The sequence below is a fragment of the Equus quagga genome, chromosome 1 (assembly GCF_021613505.1).
Source record: "Equus quagga isolate Etosha38 chromosome 1, UCLA_HA_Equagga_1.0, whole genome shotgun sequence".
Taxonomy (NCBI): domain Eukaryota; kingdom Metazoa; phylum Chordata; class Mammalia; order Perissodactyla; family Equidae; genus Equus; species Equus quagga.
The window spans coordinates 168,842,749-168,865,069 of record NC_060267.1 but is presented as its reverse complement, the minus strand read 5'-3'; the positions used below and the strand labels follow the sequence as shown (position 1 = coordinate 168,865,069).

Below are 22,321 nucleotides of genomic sequence, written 5' to 3'. Positions count from 1 at the left end.
GTCATCACTATGGCTGACATTTATTGAGTGCTAACCATGTGCCAGGCACCCTGCCAGGCCATTCACATGATTATTCTCGTGTAAATTGAACTTCACAACAATCCTATCATTGGTACTCTTACTATTCTCATTTTACACCTGAGTAAACTGAGGCTTGGAAAGGTTGTCCTGTGTCCAAGATCACATGGCCAGCAGGAGGCAGAGCTGGGGCAGTCTGACCTCCCCAACCACCACCAAGGCCTCAGCTGTTAACTTTCACACAGCTCTGCTTCCACAGCCCCCAGAACCCGGCCTCCTCCTGCCGGCTCATGGTGTCCAAGCCTTCCCTTCTTCTGAGTCATGGTGGTTCCCTCGCCTCTGCTCCCACCACTCAGCCTTCCAGGGCCTTCCACCCAGGGAGGGGTTTAACTCAGCAGTGGGGAGTGAGAGGGCCCTTCCTGGGAATCCTCGCTTTGCCGGGACAGGTTCTGGGGGCTCCGGGAGGGCAGGTGAGGGCCTCACCGTGGTGACTGTGCAGTTGATCAGATCTGAGAATACGGTGGGGTAGAGACAGGAGGGCTTCACAGCTACAGCTGGAGGTGAGGCCAGGTTAGAGACCCCCACCCCCCACTCCGCACTCCCCTCGCCCCTGCTGTGGTTTCTTGCTCTGCACTAAAGACTCAAAGCCTGGTGTCTGCAAGCTCTCAGAGGCTTGGCCCTAAGATTTCCCCACGGTTGCTCTCAGCGCTGATATCCTAAGCTGTACAGAAATTGTCTAATCACGTCCAGGGAGCAGTGGTGGCTCCTGGAAATAGAACATCTCTGGAGGCCCTGGAACATTCGGGGCCTCTCGGGGAACTGCTGTCTGAAAGACGGGCTAAGCCAGCATCCCGCGGAGAGGCACTAGCAGGTGGTGAGGCAGGGCATCACTCCAGTCTCTGCTTGCATTCTCACATTGTCTTCTCCCCATATAAGTATCAGATCTCCCTCTGCCTCTCTTTTATAAGCATCCTTGTGATTACATTGGACCCATCCAGATAATCCAGGATGATCTTCCTATCTGGAGATTCTTAATCACTTCTGCAAAGTCCCCTTTGCTATATAAGGTGACAGTCACCGGTTCCTGGGGTTAGGACATGGCTATCTTTAAGGGCCGTTGTTCAGCCTACCATGGGGGACGATTTAAAATAGAGTAGTTGAGAAAGGCTCCCCGAGAAGGTGACATCTGAGTAAAGGAGGAGATGAGAGAGCAAGCCAGGTGGACATCTAGGGAAGAGCTTCCAGCAGAGGGAGCACCGGGGAGAGGGCCCCAGGCAGGAGCATTGCTGGCCTGTTCAGGGAGGAGGGAGCCACTGTGGCTGGAGGGGCGTGGGTGAGGTGGGGGTAGTAGAGGTGAGTCAGAGAGGACACAGGGCAGGTCTTGCAGGGCCTGTGTGCTGGCTTCTGTTCTGAGTGTGATTGGAAAACGTTATGGTTTTAGACATGGTTTTAGATGTGACAGCCTCCAGTTGGTGGAGAGTAAACAGAAGAAGGCGAGGGTGGAAGCAAGAAGACCACTTAGGAGGCATCATGATAATGCAGGCAAGAGAGGTTTTCCCATGGCGCGGCTCTAGGGCATAAGGGAAAGAGAGGAGTTAAGGTTTGGGACCTGAGGATGGAGACGGGGAGATTCAGGAGGAGCAGTTTGGAGAAGGAATGTGAAGAATTCAGCTCTGGCTCTGTTGAGGTTGGGGCCAGTGCCAGCGACCACATGCCTACCACTTTAGACAATAGTGACCAGGGACATTGTTATTCCATGTGCCATTTTCCTTCTCATCCAATGAGCCTTGAAATTCATGAGCTCGGTTCTAAGGACCACACAAGTCCCCAGAGAAGCTTTCTCGGAAATTCTTTATATCACAGTAATAACAGTGCCACAGGGGCGACACTTGGTGTGGGCCAGTCATTGACCTAAGCCCCTTTTGTGGTTCACTTCATTTAATCCCCACAACCACCTGTGTGGTTGGTTATCCCCATTTTACAGACGGGGAAATGGGGGCCCAGAGAGGTTTTAGTAACTTGCCTGAAGTTACACAACTAGCATGTGCCAGGTCTGGAAGTTAAACCAATGTGTGTGCACTTCCAGAGCCAGTGCTTAGCTACTCCATCATACCACCTCCTTCCACACGGGGCAGGGACCAATCTAGGGGGGCCAAGTAGGGTGCAATACCTTCCATACCTCCCCCAACAAGAAATCCAAGATTTCAGTCAGAACTTGTCAGCCAGAATGGTTTTGCTTTTTCCCTCCTCCTCACCTCATCATCAATGGTAGACTTCATGCACGTGTTGCCAAAAAGATGATTGGAGTCTTGGACCTCATGGGGAAGGGGGCTTCAGGAGATTAATCTGTAATGGGTGTGTGGGCTGAAAGAGAGCAGAGTGGTCACTGGACCCCCGTGACTTCACCCAGAAAGTCATTCGTGAGGAGCCAGTTTCCTTTTGAGGCTTCATCCTGCCGGGTCATCCTCCGCTCTTATCCTCATGGAGACACTCTGCCCTCTTTGATCGTGCATGCCCTAGAGTAAACTGTCATGTTTCCAGACCTGGGACATCCCTGAGGAGCTCCATTCTGCAGAAGGAATCGTGAGTGGCCCTGCGTTTTTGAGAGCCCAGGGGAAGCGGAGGTCATTCAGGGCTGCAAGAGACGCCCTTCGTCACACACCCCGCCTGGTGCCCCAGTGGTCTCAGCCCTGAGCCCTGGCACGGTCAGTTGTCATCTCATCACTAGAGCTGCTGAGCGGGGCTTTCACTGTGTCCAGCAGTACCTGATGAGGGTTCTTCAGAGCTGGGCTGTCGCTGTCACCATCCAGCTTGCTGTTTCCGGGATGTCAGAGCTTACCACTTCCTGCGCTAAAGCTGACTACTACACCCTGGGCAGAAACCACAGCACATCTCTGTTGAACACCTATCCAGGGGCTATTTAAGGGGGTTTTTGAAATTATAAACGCTTCAGCTGAAGTTTCCTGATGCTCAGCTACTGCAGGAAAACATTCCAGGACAAAGAATTCAGGGTGTAAATGTGGCAGCCAGTTCTAGAAAGAATTAATGAGCACCTTAAATCAATGATGGCAAATATCTGACATGAATCCCACAGCCCCTATACACACATAGACACTCGTGTGTGTGCACACTCGCATTCGTGCACACACACATCCCTGACAGTCTTTGCTAATTGATCAGCGCTCCAGGCAGCCACTTCCAATCAGTCAGGGTTAATGAACAACATGAAATCTGTTTGCCATCTTTGCATTAGGTATTCTGAGCAAATTAGGCCTTTACACAAATCCTGATTCAAACCTGAAGAGAGCTGGAGAGAAGCTGTTGGCGGGAGAACTCTCCTGACTGGGTAATAGGCAGGCCTGAGGCAGTACGCACAGGAGCTGCTTCTCCATTTCTGAGAGGCAGGGAAAGGGAAGCAGAGCCCATGGCGTGTGGGAAAAGGGCCTGGGAGCCACTCCTTAGGGGAGGCAGAAAACAATCACGAATACACTTTTACTAAAACAGCCAAAAATGCAGCTTCAGAAATGATATTTGGGTGACAACTGATAGAACTGGGAAGGGGTGCCATGAGAGAGCCACCAGGTGGCCGAAAGTCCCAGGAAGGGCCTCCTTTGGGTTTGGCTGTGACTGTTAAGATTAGTCTAATGGTGTCCGACTGCACTTAGGATTTAGGTCTTAACTTTAAATTTTGCTCCAAATGATGTTCCACTCTTTGTCATTGGAGATTGGTCAAATTAAATCTTTTCCTTCAGAGTTTTATTCGATACAGGGCTGTCACGGTTGGCAAACTCTTACCACTCCATGCCTTTCGGAAGCATGGGGCTGTACTGTGATTGCTGTTTGCCTGGAGACCGCGCACCCAGGCCCGGTTCCTGGAGCAGAGAAGCCTCCCCGAAGTGCCCTTACACCCCTGTAAAGGATGGGGAATCACAGTCCCACCCAGACTGGGGAGTGGGGAGCTTTGCCGTTTTCCCCGAGGGCGTGCCGACAGGCAGCACTGCTTGGAGAGAGAGCCAGGAAGTGGGACTCAGGCGAATGTGGAGCATTGGCCCCTGTTGGAGAGGGGAGAGAGAAGAGGAAGTGCGGAAGGAGAGAAGGGATTAGAAATGGTGATGGGTGGAGCTTCCCGGCCAGGGCTCTGTCTGAGTGTGAGACTGCCTCAATGCCCACCCTTCAAAGGCGTTTGCCAGTATCTCCGTTTTCAGCTCGCTCATTTTTTGACAAAAAGATATGGCTGAATTGGGAGTGGTTGGAAATACTTGGATGTTATGAGGAGTTTGGGGAAGAGGTTTGCTGTTGAGCCCTAAACCAACAAGTTGTTCAGTTTTGCAGCTTCTAGAAGCTTATGGAGATTGTCCCAGTCCAGCATTTTCCAAATTGTGTTTCACGCAGTAGTACTGGGTCAAATAGACTTCTATGCTGCAGGACTTCTCAGAGCGTGTATTGCAACCCACAAAAGGGGAGAGAAAGGGCTTGTTTCTCAAATCCTTTTTTCACAAGGCATCTTGCAGCCAAGTACCGCTTGGCACCGGCTTTGAAGAACACCTCAGAATGTATCAGGGGGAGAAAGTGAAAAGGCAAAGGAGAACAGGCCCACGCCTCATGCATCATGGGAAGACACACAGGAAAGAGTTGCTGTTGGCAATGGCACTCAATCCTGTGACCAGAACTGAATTACACTTTGAATTCTGAAATGCTTGAAGTCTTAATTGTAAAGTCACAGGCTGATTTTCTTTGACAGTTAATGTGCTGGAGCCACACTCAAAAATGAATGTTAACCCTTCAAAGTAATGCCTCAGGAGGCCGGCCATGTTGTATCTTTTGAATTATTTGAGAATTATCCTGTTTGGCATACAGAGCAAGTTTATGAACTACACAAGAAAGTCAGTATTGTTATTCTGTGAAAAATAATTGCACATTTAGCAGGGAGAGGGTTAATAAAAAAGCTCTTACAAAATCAATAAGGGAAAAATAATACATCAATAGGAAAATAGTCAATTCACAAAGAAAGAATTTTATATTGCAAATAAATCTATGAAAAAATACTATACTAAAAATTAAAGAAATACACAAAAACAACGAGATATAATTATTCATTGATAAAAATTTCAAGGATTGATAAGAATTAAATGTCAGTGGGTGTATGGGTGACCTATTTTTACATTAAAACCATCCCCAAACTCAGTGGCTTAAAATAATAAGCATTTACCAGCTCACAAGTCTACAAGTTGGCTGGGCCTTCTTGTGTGAGCCACACCCAGCTGATCTCGGGTCTTGGCTGGACTTGCTCATGTGTTCGTGGTCAACTGGTGGTTTGGCTGGAGACCAGCTTGTCTAGGATGGCCTCACCTGAGATGGCTCTACTCTGTTCCACGTGGTCTCTCATCCTGCAGCAGGCTAGCCTGGGTCCATTCACATGGCAGTTGTGGTTGGAATCCCAAGAATGGGAGGAAAAGCTGCAAAGTCTCTTGAGGCCTAAGCTCAGAGTTTGCACAACACCACTTCTGCCACATGCTAATTGGCCAAACCAAATAACAAGGCCAGCCCAAATTCAAGGGAAGGAAAAAAAGACCTCTCATTGGGAGGAAGCACAAAGTATTGTGGCCAATTTTGCAGTCAAACACAGCAAGAATGAGCAAAATGGGCCTTCTCTTGCACTGTTGATGTGATCATAAACTGATAAAATCATTCATGAAAATAACTTGCCAGTATCTAACAAAAGCCTTAAAAATCTCTATACCGTTTGATCCACATTTAAGAATTAATTCAAAGGAACTAATTTGAAAAGTCTGTAAAGAGATACGTATCAGAATGTTCATTGCATCACTGTTTATAATAGCAAAACATTTGGGAAAAGTTAAATATCCAACAGAAAGAGATTGCTTATATGGATTATAAAAACGTCTATAGAATGGAATACTACGTAGCCATTTAAAATGATGACATGTGACTACATTCACTGAAGTGTAAAGATGTTAGTGAAGAAGGAAGTTACAAAGAGGATGTTCACTTTTTATTTTGTATCTTTCTGTATAATTCAAGTTTTTGTTTTGCTTTAATTCTGCTTGGGCTTTTTTGTTCACTTGGGTTTTTTTTAATTTAAATTTTATTTTAAATTAACATACAGTAAAATAGAATTTTCTGGTGTGCATTCTTGAGTTTTAACCCATGCATGTAATCACACCACAATCAGAATACAGACAGTTCTGTCACCCCAAAAGTTCTCTGTGTGGACTCTGTAGTCACATCCTCCCAGCACTCCTGAGAGTTTCTTTACATTGTTAAGAAATATTCCTTGATATGGATGTACACAGGGTATTTATCCACTCACCCATTGAAGGACATTTAGGTTGTTTCCAGTTTGGGTGATTGTGAATAGAGTTTCTATAAGCATTTGTGTATAGGTTTTTGTGTGAACATAAGCTTCCATTTCTCTGGGGTAAAAACCCAAGAGTATAATTGTTGGGTTTTATGTTAAGTGTATGTTTTGTTTTATAAGAAATGGTCAAACTGTTTTTCAGAGTGGCTGAACCAGTTCACAATCCCACCAGCAATGTATGAGAGAGCCAATTTCTCCACAACCTTGTCAGCATATTATATCACTTTTTTATTATTATTCTTCTAATAGATGTGATATCTCATTGTGGTTTTAATTTGCGTTTTCCTAACGGCTAATTATGTTGAACATCTTTTCATGTGTTTATTTGCCATCTGGAATCTCTTCTTTGGTGAAATATCTGTTCTTTTACTCATTTTCTAATTAGATTGTCTTTGCACTTTTGTAAAAAATCAATTTGCCGTAATTATGTGGGTCTATTTTGTAACTCTTTATTATGCTCCATTGATCTATTTATCTATCCCTTTGTAAATATCACATTGTTTTGATTACTGTAGCTTTATAATATATCTTAAAATCAGATAGTTGGAGTCCTCCATCTTTTTTAAAAAATTGCTTTGGCTATTGTAGTTCCTGTATCTTTCTATCTAAATTTTAGAATCATCTTGCCTATATCTACAATCTACAAAATTCCTCCAAGGAGTTTGACTGAAATTGCATTAAACCTATAGATCAATTTAGAGAGAATTGCCAACTTGACAATATTGAGCTTTCTAATTCATGAACATGGTATGTCTCCCCACTTATTAAGTCTGCTTTAATTTGTTTGATCATATTTTTTAGTTTTCAGCATACAGTTCCTACAATTTATTTTTAGATTTATACTTAAGTATTTCATTTTTTGGAGCTATGGAAAATAGTATTTTTTAAATTTAATTTCTAGCCATTTATTAGCAATATAAATATAATTGATTTTGGGGTTCTGACGTTGTGTCCTGTGACCGTGCTAAATTTGCTTATTAGTTCTAGGAACTTCTTTTGTAGATTACTTGGGATTTTCTATGTAGACAGACATGTCATCTGTGAACAGGAGAGTTTTATTTCTTCTTTTATAATCTTTATGACCTTTCTTTCTTTCTCTTAACTGATGGCACTAGGTTGGACTTCAAGTACAATGTTTATGAGGAACAGTGAGAGTGGCCATCCACGACTTGTTCCCAATCCCAGGGGGAAAGCATTCCACTTTTCACCATTAAATATGCTGTTAAGATGCAGGTTTTTGGTAGATGCTTCTTTTCAGATTAAGGAAGTTCCCTTCTATTTCTAGTTTCTTGAGAGGTTTTGTCATGAATAGATGTTAAATTTTGTCAAATGCTTTTTCTGCATCAATTGATATGATCATGTGGATTTTCTTCTTTAGGCTGCTAATATTGTGAATTACATTCATTGATTTTCAAATGTGGAACCAGCCTTGCCTTCTCAAAATAAACCATACTTGGTTGTGGTGTGTTATTCTTTTACTATATTGCTGGATGTAGTTTTCTAATATTTTGTTGAGGATTTTTGTGTTTATGTTCATAAGGAATATTGGTCTGTAGTGATTTTTTCTTATACTGTCTTTCTCTGATTTTGGTATTAGATTAATGCTGGCCTCATAACAAGGGCATGAACTATTCACTACTCTTTTGTTTCCTAAAGAATCTTGTGAAAAATTACTGCAATTTCTTTTTGAATGTTTATTAGGATTTGCCAGTTAAACCATCTGGGCCTGGCGTTTATTTGTTTGTTTGTTGTTTATTTGTTTTTGGAAGATTTTGAACTACAAATTTAGTTTTAAAAATAGATATAGGAATATGCAGGTTATCTACTTTTGGGGTGAATTTTGGTAGTTTGTAGCTTTCGAGGAATTTATTCGCTTCATTTAAGCTGCAGAACTTATGTGCATAGAGTTGTTTGTATTATTCCTTCAATATATATCGGGTCTGGTCTGTAGTGATATACCCGTTTCATTCCTGATATTGGTGTCTTGATTCCTGATCTGTGCCTTACCTCTTTTTGTCCTGGTCACTCTGGTCAGAGGCTTATCAATTTTGCTGATCTTTTCAAAGAACCAGCTTTTGGTTTCATTGACTCTTCTGTCGTTATTTCTTCAAATACTTTTTCTGCATCATACTATTTTCTCCTGTCCTTCTGGAATCTCAGTGACGCGAATGTTAGCTCTTTAGGTACTGTGCCACAGCTCCCTGAGACTCCTTTCACTCCTTCTCTCTGTTGTTCATATTAGATAATTTCTATTGTTCTCTCTTCAAGTTCACTGACTTTTTCCTTTGTCACCTCTATTTTGCTATTGAGTATATCCAGAGAATTTTTTAACTGCTGTATTTTTCAGTTCTAAAATTTCCACTTGTTACTTCTTTATATTTTCTAATTTTTGCTAATATTTTATCTTTCCATTGATTTCTAGGCTATTTGCTCTGACTTGTTAGAGCATGATCATTATAGCTGTTTTAAAGGCTTTGTCTGATAATTCCAAAATCTGTGTCTCCTGGGGTTAGTATCCGTTGATTATCTTTTCCTTTTCAAGTTGAGATTTTCCTGGGTCTTCCTAAGCTGAGTAATTATGGATTGTGGCCTTTGCAATGCTATCCAGATCTACCCTGCTCACACACAACCAGTGAGCAGTCTGGGAATTAGTCTACCCCATCGTGTAGTTCTCAAAGACTGCGATATGATGTTTACTATAAGATCATGCATGCACAACGTAGATGCTATCCATCCATGCAGAGGTGACCACAGGAGTTCATCTGTAACTTTATGGAATTGCTTTCTTGAGCTCCCTCCTTGTTATAACCCACTTTCTGTTCCTCCAGCCCTAAAGCTGGGGCTTTAGTTTCCCTACTCTGCCAGACACTTCTCACTACTGTGTCTGAATCTGGAGTCAATCAGTGGAGAACAGAGAGAGAAAAAAAACAATGAGTGTTTGCCCCACACTCTTGGGAATCATAGCTTCTCTGGTACACTCCCTCACAGACTTAGGTGCCTGCCTGGCACCAAAAGCACTGCTGCACTGCCACCAACAGGATTTCCTGGGGGCTGAGTCACACAGAAAAAAACAACAGGGGATTTCTCCCACTCTCTCTGACTCTTAAAGCTTCCCTTTTGTCCCTCCAAAGGCCGGAAGGAAGGGCTTCTCTTGGAGCATTTTTTCTCTGCACCCCAGTGTGCACTTCTGCGTTTGGGGCTGCCTTTGAGTCCAGTCTAGGTAACCCCCTAGGGGGAGAGGAAGGTAGACTCCCTTCCAGTTTGGTTATGCTTTCAATTCTAATCTTCCCCAATTTCCCTTCTATCGTTTACTTTGCCGAGTCCTCAATTCATTGCCCTATGCATTCTTCCCCAGGTCTACAGTTGCATTCCGTGGGAGAGACAAGGTGGAATATGTTTACTCCATCTTGCCCGGATCTTGAAACTCTCTGCTTATTTTTTGGTTTTGTGTATTTTTAAATAAGAATTACTTGCATATTCAAAAGACAGTTCTAAAACCAATTGAATTTTGTTGTTCAAACATCTGTCATGAGATGTTGCACCCTTTCCTGGCAGCATCTGGCTGAGAGTATCACCTCATATTCCTTTGCAGGGACACAGCTGACTGTGGAGGTCCACCCTCGAGACGCCATGCCCCAGCTGCTCAAGAAGTTCTCCTTGGCTAAATGTACGTACGTACAGAGCTGCTTGTGTGGGAAAGTCTGGCAGGGAGGATTGAAGGCAGCTGGAAGGGCCAGAGCCCAGCCTGGCCATCTTCCGGGGGGAAGTAGAGGAGTGACCTGGACCTTCACACTGGAAAGAGGCAGAGGTATGACAGCTTCATCCTGGGAGACTCTGTTCTCCATACCCAACAACCACTGTTCTTAAGTCTCTGTAATTAGGTGTGAGTAACACAAGGCATTTAGCTAAAAATGAATTTCATCACGAGTGGTGGTATTGTTTTTACATACCATTTATTGACTGCCTAAAGAGTGGCATGCACTGTGCTAAGCATTATACATTCCTTAATTTTTTTTTTCTTGAGGAAGATTAGCCCTGAGCTAACATCTGCTGCCAATCCTTCTCTTTTTTGTTGAGGAAGACTGGCCATGAGCTAACATCTGTGCCCATCTTCCTCTACTTTATATGTGGGACGCCTACCACAGCATGGCTTTCCAAGCAGTGCCATGTCTGCACCCAGGATCCAAACCAGCAAACCCTGGGCTGCCGAAACAGAACATACGAACTTAACCGCTGCACCACCGGGCCGGCCCCTCCTTAATTTTTTAACCCCCTTTGATACATACTCATATTATCCCCACTTTTTAAATCAGCAAAATGAGGCTCAGAGAGGTGAAATAATGTCTAAGTCACCAGCTAGGAAGTGGGTCAGAAGTGGGTCAGTTAAGAGCACCGACTGAAGCCTGTGCTCTTCACCACTGTCCTTGGCTGCCTTCTCTGCAGTGCGCACAGGCCCAGGCCCGGGTCCACGATGTCTCCTCCGCTCCCTTCTCGGTCATCTCCCTGCATCTGTCCATCTTGTGGCTAAACAGAGGGCCTGGGGAAATGCCGGCCAAGGAATGGAGGCTGCAGAACAGCCAAGGCTCAGGTTCGCTCCGTGTCCACTCTGTGGGCCAAGGTGCTTCCTCCAAGGCTGCCCAGTCCTGCAGCCCTCGGCTGTCAGGGCCTCAGGAGGGCAGTCAGGTGGAGAGAGGGCAGGCCCTGGGAGTCAACTAGCTGGGTTCAGATCTCAGCTCTGTGACCTTAGGCAAGTAGCTTAACCTCTCTTTCGACCTCAATTTCCTCATCTATAAAAGGAGGAAAGTAAATCAACGTCCCTCATAGGATTGTTGTGAGGTTAAATGAGATAGTCAGTATAAAGCACAAGGCAGGCACAGTAAGGATGCAGTAAATGCTGGCTACTGTTTTGACCCCCTGTCACTCTACTGCAGAAACAAAATGTAGGTGCAAGAAACAAAAGCCCATTGTTCCTCAGAATGGCCTAGATACATTTGCAACCCTCCATTGTTGTATTTCCAGCCTACAGTGGCTTCAAGGGCAGAAAAAACCCACCTTAGCAGCCCCACTCCCTAGCTCCTCCTGGTTCCAACAGGGGCCCACCCGAATCTTCCTGATCTTGTTTCAAATAAGCAGGAAAAATTTCTTTCCTGTTGCCCATAGAGTCTAATAACAATTGGTTACCATTCTGCCGTAACAGTCCTGGATTTATAGGATTTGATTGCCCTAGAACATTCCCCAGGAATAATTTTATAATTACTTGGTCTTTCTGGGTTTCGAGCTCCACACAAGCTGCCTTCCCCTCTCCCCACTTCCTGTCTGCCCTCGGTCAGTGCTTGTCCGGGGTTTTCTGGCAGGGAATTCGCTGGTGCTCTCAGCATCTCCCGCTGTGTTCCGAGATGGCAGGAGGATCAGATGAGGGCAGGAGCATCAGGCTCCAGGTGGGCTCACTGAGTAATCCAGAGTGTTGATGTCAGAGCAAATTCCACCTCTGCTCCAGACTGCAGGCCTCTCTCTCATCATCCCTTCCCTGGTTCCTGGTCCTCCCTCTGCCTCACCAGGAAGCCCAGGGCAGTTGCAGCAGCAGTTCAGTGGTGGGTGGGGATGGGAGCAAGAAGGCTGCAAGAAGGAGAGTCAAGGAGAGTGAAGATGAGGGGTCAGAGGCAAGGATCACCACACAGAAACTCGTCTGTGCTTGCATTTCTATGTCTTCTGAAGTGTCTTCTCTACTTCTGACCTTTGGGATATTGTAGGTTTACAAGGCGATAAAAATGGAAACACAAGACCCCGGCAGCCTGGGGGGAAAGACGCCCATGGTAAGTTACGGAGCCTTCTTGAGAGCCATTCTCCGGGATGGCGAATTGGTTTAGCCTCATGGGCCAATCATCCATCAACTGGAAATGGCTCCCTAGGGCACTGTGCTGAGATCTGGGGCTGCTACGGGCCAGGGGGAGAGGAGTATCATGATTGATTAGCAATGTCTGCCATGGACACAGGTGGAGAAGTGAAAAGCTCACACACCAGACGGGATCCCAAAACTACAGGATAAACCCACCAATAACAACGCAGCCCATTTCAGGAAACATATTGAGAACAGAATTCAGAATTGTGTTAACTTTAAATGGAATGCCAAACATCTGTGAGATAGGAGGCTTGTGAATAAGCAGAGTGGGGCAGAGGAGGAAACCCTGAATTGGGTGATAGATGACCTTGGTTCGAATCCTGCTTTTGTCCCTCACTCGCCTTTCTGGGCCTCAGTAGACCAGATGGCATCTAAGGGTTGGTGCAGCTTGGCACTTCTTCCTGTTGTTTTGCTTGAAAATTAGAATAATTTTAGTTAACGCCACTAGTACGTTAAATGTATTTATGCAAAATCATATTTGGATCTTATATAATCTGCTCAAAAGGTAAATTTAATGAGGCATAAATCATTACAATTATTTTTAATGTTCAGATATTGTAACATGGAAACAAAAAAAAGGTAAAACCAGTAATCAGGTTTTCAGTCCCATTTTAGAAATGCCATCCTTCTTCTAAATGGGGTCAGGGGAGACCTCATTTGCAGAGCTGTTCTGAGTGGAAACTTGTTAACTGTGTAGGCCCACTTCATATCCACTTAGGTCGCCGTGATGGTCCTTGTCAGAGAATGGCAGGCCCAGATTCTGCAGAGGGAGGGGCGCTGAGAAGTGTGAAGCTCAGCAGGGCCAGCTGCTGTGTCTTCACTCCTTCTAAAGGGCTGGCAGAGCCGGGGCTGCACTCAGACCACACAGGATGGGCACTGATGGTGATCTAAGTAATGGGAGGCAAGAGATCCCAGCTCCAGCACCCGAGGGGTGAGCAACAATGGCGCTGGGCTTCAAGGGAGCTCCAATGTAAGCTTGTACAGGCCAAAAGGATTTAGGGGAGTCCAGGAAAGGTCTTGGTTCTTGTAGAAGGAGCAGAAAAATGAAGAAAGAAAATGCTAGGTTGCTGGGTGAAGCCATAGCCTGCCTGCCCACAGCATGCCCTGCCCCGTCTCAAGAGAGGAACAGCCCTCAGATCCTGGATATGTCAGAGGATGTGCTATGGCGAGAACCCAGTCAGGGGCTTCCAGTCAAAGAGACCAAACCCCCCCAGAGAGTGTGTCAGCAGGAAGTAGGGGAGCAGAGTGAGGCTGAGAAGGAAGAAGACCTGGTTCCTAATAGGAACAGACCTTGGACAGTGGGGAAGTGCTTGACTGTGGGCAGGGATCTCCTCGGTGGCCAGCATTGGCCAGCTGCCTAACCACCAGCACTGCCTCTCATCCCACACTCCCAGCGGGTTGTGGGGCAGCTCGGGCCAGAGCTGGTGGTAACTCCCCCCCCACCCTCTTACCACATCTCTTGGGTCTACAGTACGGGAGTAAGAGACCCTCAGGGATGTGGACAAATGCAGCTGTAGCCCCCCACGGGGCAGAGAAGCTTCATTCCCCTGCTCCCGCACTTGCCTGCGAGGACCCCCACCCTGTACCCCACAGCCCCGGAGAGTAGTGACAACGACCTTACAATGTGACCCACCATCTCTTTCACTCTCCCAGGAGCCCCGTAGATATGCGCCTGAGGCCCAGTGTCTGGGTCCAGCGCCCCCTAGTGAGGTGGAGGTCTGGCCCCGACTAGAACCCTGGCCTCAGGCAGCCCCACCAGGCACTTGCCCAGTCACTCTGCTCTTCCCAAGGTGCTGCCATACCCTGGGGCCCCACCAGCTCCCCTCACTCACCCGACACTCAGAGTCTCCTGACATGGCAGGCTGAGAGGTGGGTGGGTCCACATGAGTCAGGGGATTGTCCCCTTTCGCCCCATCCTCCTCTCACCCCCTCCCTGTCTCCCACCAAATTTGCCTGATTTTGGTCAGCCTGGCTCAGGGGGCCTTGAATAAGAAGGATCCTGGCCAAGCCCAGGCTCTCTTCTGGGCTGGGACAGAGGTCTGCTGTCTGTCCATCTGTTGGTCTGACCACTGGTCAGTTAGCCCTGCAACAGCTGATGAGGGCTGTCCTGTGTCCAGGCTTCCTGTGAGAAAGGCTAGACTTGGATGAATGGCTACAAGGCACAGCCTCAAGGGCTCCCCCACGGTACCTTGGGTGCCTGTTGCCAGAACACACTTGGCTTTCTTGGGGTCTTCTATTGCCAGTTGACCATGGGTAAGGGAGGAAACCTGTCTGAGTGCCAGACCCACCTCCCCCAATGGGGGCCCAGATGGCCCGGCCCTCCCGCACCCTCCTCCTACCCCCAGGGTGCTCTGTAGCCCCTCTCCACCAGGCACCATGCTGTGGCAGGACCCTCCCACCCTGAGCCCATCAGGGGCTAGCAACGTTGCCTGGACACTTTCCACAGAGCGCTCATTCCTGGGAAAGTTAACAGGGAATCTGCAGAAAACCCAAGGGTGAGGAGAAGGGGATTCCATCACCCATCGGACTAGGGGCAGCAAGCCTGTTGAGGTGAGATCAGTCTCTTTATCGCTGACCCCTTGGGGCTACAGATAGGCTCACGTTCCCTGTGAGTCTCCAAGAGGACCAGAGGAGTCGCCATAGTTCCCAAACCAATGAGACCAAGAAACCCTCTAGGAAATAGAGTGCTGGGAGCAGTGTTCCAGACTTTGGGAATCATGTGAAAGGTCAGGCAGTCATAGCTCCTCAAAAAGATGAGGCCTGGGCCAGGCAGCCCTCGTCAGCAGGTCTCAGCAGCTGCCTGCTTGTGTTTCCAGCCTACCCCTGGGATCGGTCCAGCCTGAAATCCATGCCCCTGGACCTGCGGCAGTTTGAGAAACTGGACACCTATGCCTCACAGGTAGGAGAGCCAGCCCCTCTCCCCACGGGGCCCCTAGCGTGGCTGGAGTTCCCCAAGCCAGGGTAGCAAAGCCTCTCCCCAGACCCCTCCTGAGAGTGTTCTGAGCCCCTTGGAGGAATGGCCATGGGTGTCTTTCACAGCAAATAGGTGGGGGACAGAAGGCCCAAGGCAGAGGCCCCTGCCCAGCACCAAAGGCTATTCCATCCCCCTACCCTACCCACGATCCTGGCACTCCCACCCCAGACTACAGCCCCTGTGGCCGCCCCATTGGCAGGCCCCTCTGGCCAGCCCTATCCTGCCCTCCCCCTGCCCATTTGGGCATTGCTACTGCTGAGCCATGCCAGCCCCAGACCATGAAAGAAGAGAACATGAGAATTGGGGCTGGCCATGGATGCAGATGGCCAGCCCCCATTGTGACCACAGCCATGCTCACCCCTGGGGCACATGGGCTCTGAGCTCTCACTCCTCTGGGTCTGGGCACATCTAGGGTGAGGAAGGGCAGCTACAAGAGCTGAAGCACCAGGGACACACTGGGGTCCTGGGAGCCAGGCAAGAGCCTCCCCACACAGTCTGGTAGGAAGGGCCAAGGATCTGGACCCATTGCTGACATCAGAGTGAGTCATCCTAGGACAGTAGACAGGGAGACTGTCTAGTCTGAGAAAGACCACCCTGTGGTTGGCACATAGTAGGTACTCAGGATCCTTGTTTGTTGAATTGGTGAGTGGATGGATAGAGCAGGGATCAAGTCAGATTAGAGGCAGGGATGTCAGTAGGGGGACATCGGGCTGTCTTGGCAGGAGGCATGACCTGGATAAGCGAGGACATTGAGAACAGAGAGGACCCGAAAGGTCAGCGCTGAGCTAGAGGCAGAGAGGAAGGCCGCGGTCCGCAGTGTGTATGGAGTGAGGCGGAAGGCAGGAGAGGGGCTCCGGGGCGCTGGACTGAGGGAGGGAGGGAGGGTGGGGCAATTCCTCACCACAGGGAGCAAGGGAGAAGGAGCAAGTTGGGGGGCGGGGAGAGTGATCAATTTGCTTAGGGAGCGATGGGCTCTAGGACCTGTGGCACGTCCAGTGGAAAAGACCACTGGGCCGGAGCTGTATCCGAGCCGGGAGCTGTTTCCAGCCTGGAGAGGTCTGGGCCCAAAACACTGATTCGGGAGCCATCAGATTTAGCTAAGAGCTGAGGCCATTGGGTGGGTGTCATCTTGGGGAGGGCAGGACAGGAGGTCCACAGGGTCTGAGGCCACCAAAGAGGCTGGGCAAGGCCAGGAAGGATCAGTGTGCTGGAAGGTGCAGGGAGGGGCTCCCAAGGGGAGCTGTGTAGTCTGGTCAGGCGAGGGTAGCACAGACTCGTTTTCACTACATGGGCACCGGCACCGGCACCGAGGCACTTCTTACTTCCGGAGGGGCAGTTCAGAGGAGGGTTGGAGGCCTCAGCCTGCTGGAGTCTGGCTGAGGCACAAATGGAGAGGAGACCCCACAGGAGCCCGGCAAAGAAGGGGAGACTAGGCGTGGGGTGTCCTGAGAGAGAGATTGGGGGCCGCTTGGAAGAGACAGGCAGACAGGAAGGGAAGGGACAGCCAGGACAGAAGGGGGAGCAGGACACAGGCGAGCAAGGGCATGCCTTGAGGAGGAGCAGGCCCTCCAAAGGCAGGAGGCCTGGACTCCAGGCCAACAGAGAGGCTGCTGAGCAGGTGAGAGAGAGGAAAGATGGGGAGCAGGAAGTAAGGAAGTCCCACCAGGGCCTCGTGGAGCCGGAGACCAGGTCATCTGCCAGAGTGAGGGGAGTGAGAGGGGCACGAGTGTCCAGAGTCTGAGGAGGGTGGGGTATGTTGTAATGGCTGCCAGAGGGGATGGGACAGGCTGCTGGCCAGGCTCAGAGAGCAGTGCCAGGAGCCCAGCTGAGGCCAGAGATCCAGCCACAGAGCAGTGGATGGTCGGAGCAAGCTGCCACCTAGAGGATGGGACCAAAGGAGCAGAAGCCATAGGGCCAAAGTCTGGGGCTAAGTCGGGAGTCAGCCAGGCTGTCACAGTGCAGGCGTGCCATGTGTCAGCGCTGTTCCAGGCCCCAGGAGAGGGGAAAAGACAGGACTATGGAGTTGAAGCTGGAGGAAAAGGAAGTGGGGGCAGCTGGGCATGTCGGAGGCAGAAAGTCCTGGAGTTCAGATATGGGCAGTGGCTCCAGGAGACAACGAGGCCAGGGAGTACCCTGGGCTGGAGGCTGAGGAAGGCAGGGCAACTAATGCAGGAACTGACCCCCAGTCACCCGGGCTTCTCAGCAAAGATTGAACATGGTCAGGCTGCCTTTCCAGCAACACCAACCCTGTTTCCTCCTGAGGGTCCCTGTGAGAAAACCTAATTTATTCTTTTTTATTATTGTAGTAAAATATATATAACATAATATTGCCATTTGAATCATTTTTAAGTGTACAACTCAGTGACATTAATTACATTTACAGTGTTCTACAACCATCACCACTATCTACTTCCAAATGCTTTCCTCACCCTAAACAGAAACTCTGTACCCATTAAGCAATAACTCCCCAGGTGACAGTCAAGAGTGGCCTGGATGAGCTGGTGAGCGACCTACTCCAGGAGGCCCACAGTGACCTGGAGAGGGTCCGTGCCATCTGGATCTGGATCTGCCACCACATAGGTAGGCCCACCTGCGGCGCTACTGCGCTGGGATCCCTGGATGCCACTTCCTGCTGGCCCCTGTTCCCAGGGGAGGGTCTCTGGGACTCACTCGATCACAGTGTGTGGAGTGAGATGGAAGGTGGAGGAGAGGGGTTCCCAGATGGCTGGGTTGAATAACCAAAGACTAACCGAGGAGGGTAAAGCTCGCCCTGTGCTAATGTTCTCCGTGAAGGGTCGTTGGCTGGGGGATCCCTTGTGGCCCTTTGCCCACAGCCAGTGGCCAGAGCTGAGGCCCTCATCCAGGGGCAGCCTTCCCTCAGCCCTGGCTTCCTGGGAAACCTGCTCCACAGAGATGAGAACTCAGGACAGAAGGTCATCTCCAAGAAGGATGACCATCGGTTGGGGAGGAGTCACAGCTGTTTGAAAAGTTACTGCAACACCACCAGCCTCTTAAAGTACCAGCACCAGGAAGGGCAGGCTCTGTTGTCCCTGCTCCCTATTCCCACATCGGCGACCTTGGCCACGATCTCAGCCCAGTCTCCAGCTTCTCAGAGCCACCTCAGGGGCCTGGGCCTGTGCAGCTGCCCACAGCTCGGCACCGGACAGCCTTGGGAGTCTCAGCAGGTCAAACCAAGCCCCATGTTGGTTGCTAGCCCCTTGCAGTCGATGGAGGAGCCAGGTGGTGAGGCAGACCCGGTATTTTCCCTGTGACATTATGACCAGTAGGGCTTTCCCGACCCGCTGCCACTGGGCTCTTCCTTCGTCCTCCCAGAGCAGGAGTTAGGATGCAGCAGCTGAGAGGATGAACTCACCTGACACGGGCCATAGTGCCTGAGGGGCCACCTCTTCCCACCCCAACTCCAGCAGCTCAGCCTGGGCAAGCTCTTGCCCCACTCAGCCCACAGTGGCTTCTCCTGGGCCTGAGGGAGGCCAGCCCAAATGATGCAGAAAGTACAGCCGAGGGCGGGGGCAGTGCTGCGGGCAGTGGAACCCCCTCCTCTCCCCTGCACCAGCCTCCCAGGACCTGGCTTCTCACGGCCTCCTCCTCTGCCCTCCAGAGTACGACATCGAGGCTGCCCAGGAGAAGGACCGCCAGGCCTTCAAACCCACTGACATCCTGCGGACCCAGAAGACCAACTGTGACGGCTACGCCGGGCTCTTTGAGAAAATGTGCAGGTACGAGAGGAGTCTGGGGAAAGGCAGGCAGCCCCAGGGCTGACCACGCGGACCCACATCTTTCCCCTTCCAAAGCACTGTATGCCTTCGCCCACATGCCAGGCCTGAAACCTGAGTTTGCAAACTCTGTCCTGGAATCCAAGTGAGTCCTGAAAAGGTCAATTTCTCCCTTTTTAACACCAGCATAATTGACTTTGTACCATCTGCCGGGCTTCGCGATGCATTAACATAATGGCAGATGAATGCACAGAGATAATTTCGTTATAAAAGGCCCTTTTTCCACCTTCTCCCATCTCTGTGCAGCTGAAGGTTAGAAGAATGGCAGGTCTGGGAACGGGAGGACGGTAGCTGCTGTCGCCAAGGGGACTGTGAAAGGCTGTCCTCGGGGCTGGCGCAGGGGACCTCTCTCTCGGGGGAGACAAACACTCTCCTACCTGGAAAGATGCGTCAGTTGGAAAAGCTGAATAACGAGGAGGCAGCTTCTCTCTTGGAGCCTCTGGGCTCCATTGTCATTGCTCTGGAAGTGAGCACTGGCCAGGTTGCCAGCAGGGGTGACAGCAGGCACGTGGCTGGTAAGGAAATTTATTGCTGGTTCCGAGTGACCTCGAGACAGATTCAAGGCTAGGGGAGCCCCGCTGACCCCTGCAGCTTCCTGGGCCCACTCTCTGAGCTCTGCTGGGCTCCCCAAGAAGTAATCGGCCAGCCCTGTGGGCCACTAAAAAGCGCCCTCCACGGGGGGTGGATGGACTGCTGCCCAGTGTCTCTGCAGGCTTCTGGGAAGGGTCTTCTCAGGCACCCAGCTGTCAGCCCACAGGACTGAAGCGTAGCAACAAACACTTAGAGTCCACAGGCAGCAGCTGTGATGTGTCAGTGTTGCACGGGCAGCTGCAAGACATCCTGCTCCTGGGGGGCACACAGCCTATTCCTGGCCTGACCCCCAGTTGTACGGCCTCCCACCCCCATCACCACCGCCAAGCATGGACAGGCGCCTGGCCCTATGTTGCTCCAACCCTCCTGCTCACTCTCTGTTCTCTTCCCTCACCTCTAAGGCCCATCCCTGAGACCACAGCCCCAGAGGGACCCAGGGCAGATCAGGGTGCAGAAGATGCTGGCCCCTCCGCTCCCCATCCACACTGCCAGAGCAGCCTCTCCACCCTGCATGTTCCCAGCACCATCCCCACCCCAGACCCACGTGCCCCCACGTGCCTTTGGGCCTCTCCAGGCACTGGGATCCTCACCACCCCCCTGCCCAGGCTCCCCAGGCCTCCAAAATCTAACGTCACCTGCCCTTCCAGCCCTGCACCGTTGACGCTGCCCACACTTCAGCTCCTCATGCTCGCTGCTCCCTTCTCCCCGCTGCTCCTTCCAGGCCCCACTCCAGGACAGCCCACCAGCTCTCCCTCCCTCGTCAGCACACCTTATACACAAGACTCATCTGAAATAGGCCTTATTCTCTTTGTAAATAATGGAATAACCGTCTATCTGTTTGTAGCTTTATTTGTGCCTAGCATCATTCAGAACATAATTATTTTCATCTGAATTTGCAAATTCAAAAACACTCAGGGTTTTCAAGTCGCAGAATGTATCCTTCTTTATCCAGTACAAGCTTCCCCGCATGGCACAGAAGGAGTGCTAGACTTCTCCAGTCCTCAGTTTACCTGTCCTTAACTTCCAGTCCTTGCTTTACCACTTCCTAGTTTTGTTCCTTTGGGAGGGCACTTAACCTCTTGGAGCCTCAGTTTCCCCATCTGTACCCTGGGGGCTGTACTGCCTAGTGGCAGGACTGCAGGACTAAAGGAGAACATTCAGTTTTGGGTTTTCTAACCCCAAGTTAAACCCCGAGTTTGGGGGTTTTTTTTAAACCTTTCTTGCCTTTCTTGAGTACTAGAGCGGTTTTGCTCTGTGGAACTTTGCTACCATCACGTAAACCCACATAGACTCAGAAAATTGACACTTGCCTTGAATGAAACTGTCAGCTTTTTGGCCTGGTTCAGATGCTTAACAATGGCCATATTCTGGCCTGCAGCTGATCATTAAAACACAGTCCAAAATTTTGCATCATTTAAAGTTAGGTTGCAACCTGGCAGTTACCATGTGCAAGCTTCTTCACATTGCCCAATACCTCCCAGTTGCCTGAATTCCTTCAACTTTTGCTGTAAAGATCAGTAGCCTCATGCATGCATCACTTTCCTAATTCCCCTTACCTTTAAAATAACTGCTGAAGGTTTGGTAAATTTGTTAGCTGATTCCTTAATAATCGAACACATGTAATCCACACTTGCTGATTTATTCTTGCTTAGTTGTCAGAGTGGCCTCTTAGCAAGAGTTGTACCCACATGGCCATCATTACTTCTGCCAGTCCATTCCGCCTCTCTGCAATGGCCTCATTAAATACTGATTTAATAAAGTAATTTGGTGGGGAATTCAGATATTTTTGCAACATCATTCCTTTCCTCATCGTCTTTCCCAAGTAACTGATGTGAGGTTTTTTGTTGGTATTATTGCTTGTAACTGCTGGTCCCATTTCTTTCTGACTTTCTATCGTCCAGCATTGAGGTCTCTCCTTTTGCCTCAGTTCCCCACAAGCTTAATGTATTTTGCTTAATTCTCACTCAGGGGCCAAGATTAATTCCCCAGTTTCCTGCCACCGAGTCAGCCTCTAGAACATCCCCCCACGCCCCCCCCCCCCCTCCCCGGTTATCACATCTCCACCACCACCAGGTAGCAGATTTTCCAGAAATTTTGATAAAGCCAGGAGCTTATTACCAGTTTGAGGCTTTGGTGCTGAGGGGACTGGTTGTCACCACTCAGATGTCAGCGGTTTTCCATCCATCCTCCAGCTGTCACAGAGAGCAAGAGCAGTGGCATGCTTCCACTCAGCATGATGTCCCTGATAATCCCAAAGCATCACTTGGCTCCAAAGGCCGCAGAGGCTGGGGAGTGAGTGTCTAAGGCTCCTGGGAGAGGCAGATACATCGAATAACCTTAAATTATCCCCAAACCTGACTTTGTCACATAGGGCCTCAGAAAAAGGACCTCTAAATTCCCCCCACCGTTACAGACACACCGAAGGATAATGCTCGCAAAGACCAATTATGTCACTACAGCAAACCCTCCTTTACTTTCGCTCTGTACACCACCCATAAGTTTATAGATTAAAACAAATTTTGGTGTACAAAAGGACTGGTGAATTGCAAAGTCCTCAGAACTGTGCATCAGGACAACTGAGCCCTGGTGCTGATAAGGCCACTGGCTGGCTGTGTGTCCCCAGGCAAGTCAGCCTCCCTCTCTGAACAGCTGACTCATCACAGGTC

General features: G+C 49.4%; 1 protein-coding gene across 2 annotated transcripts in view; it reads left to right on the top strand.

Moving 5' to 3' along the window:
- KY (kyphoscoliosis peptidase) overlaps positions 1 to 22,321 on the top strand; it is a 43,579-nt gene that overhangs the window by 7,726 nt on the left and 13,532 nt on the right. The window contains exons 4-8 of one of the 2 annotated variants that reach the window (XM_046646588.1): positions 9,990 to 10,064; positions 12,148 to 12,210; positions 15,113 to 15,195; positions 17,742 to 17,850; positions 18,890 to 19,007. In XM_046646588.1, the coding sequence (XP_046502544.1) occupies positions 9,990 to 10,064; positions 12,148 to 12,210; positions 15,113 to 15,195; positions 17,742 to 17,850; positions 18,890 to 19,007 (448 nt within the window). Of the gene's footprint in view, positions 1 to 9,989; positions 10,065 to 12,147; positions 12,211 to 13,054; positions 13,228 to 15,112; positions 15,196 to 17,741; positions 17,851 to 18,889; positions 19,008 to 22,321 lie in introns of those variants that run through there. The other variant, XM_046646596.1, reaches the window with a different exon arrangement.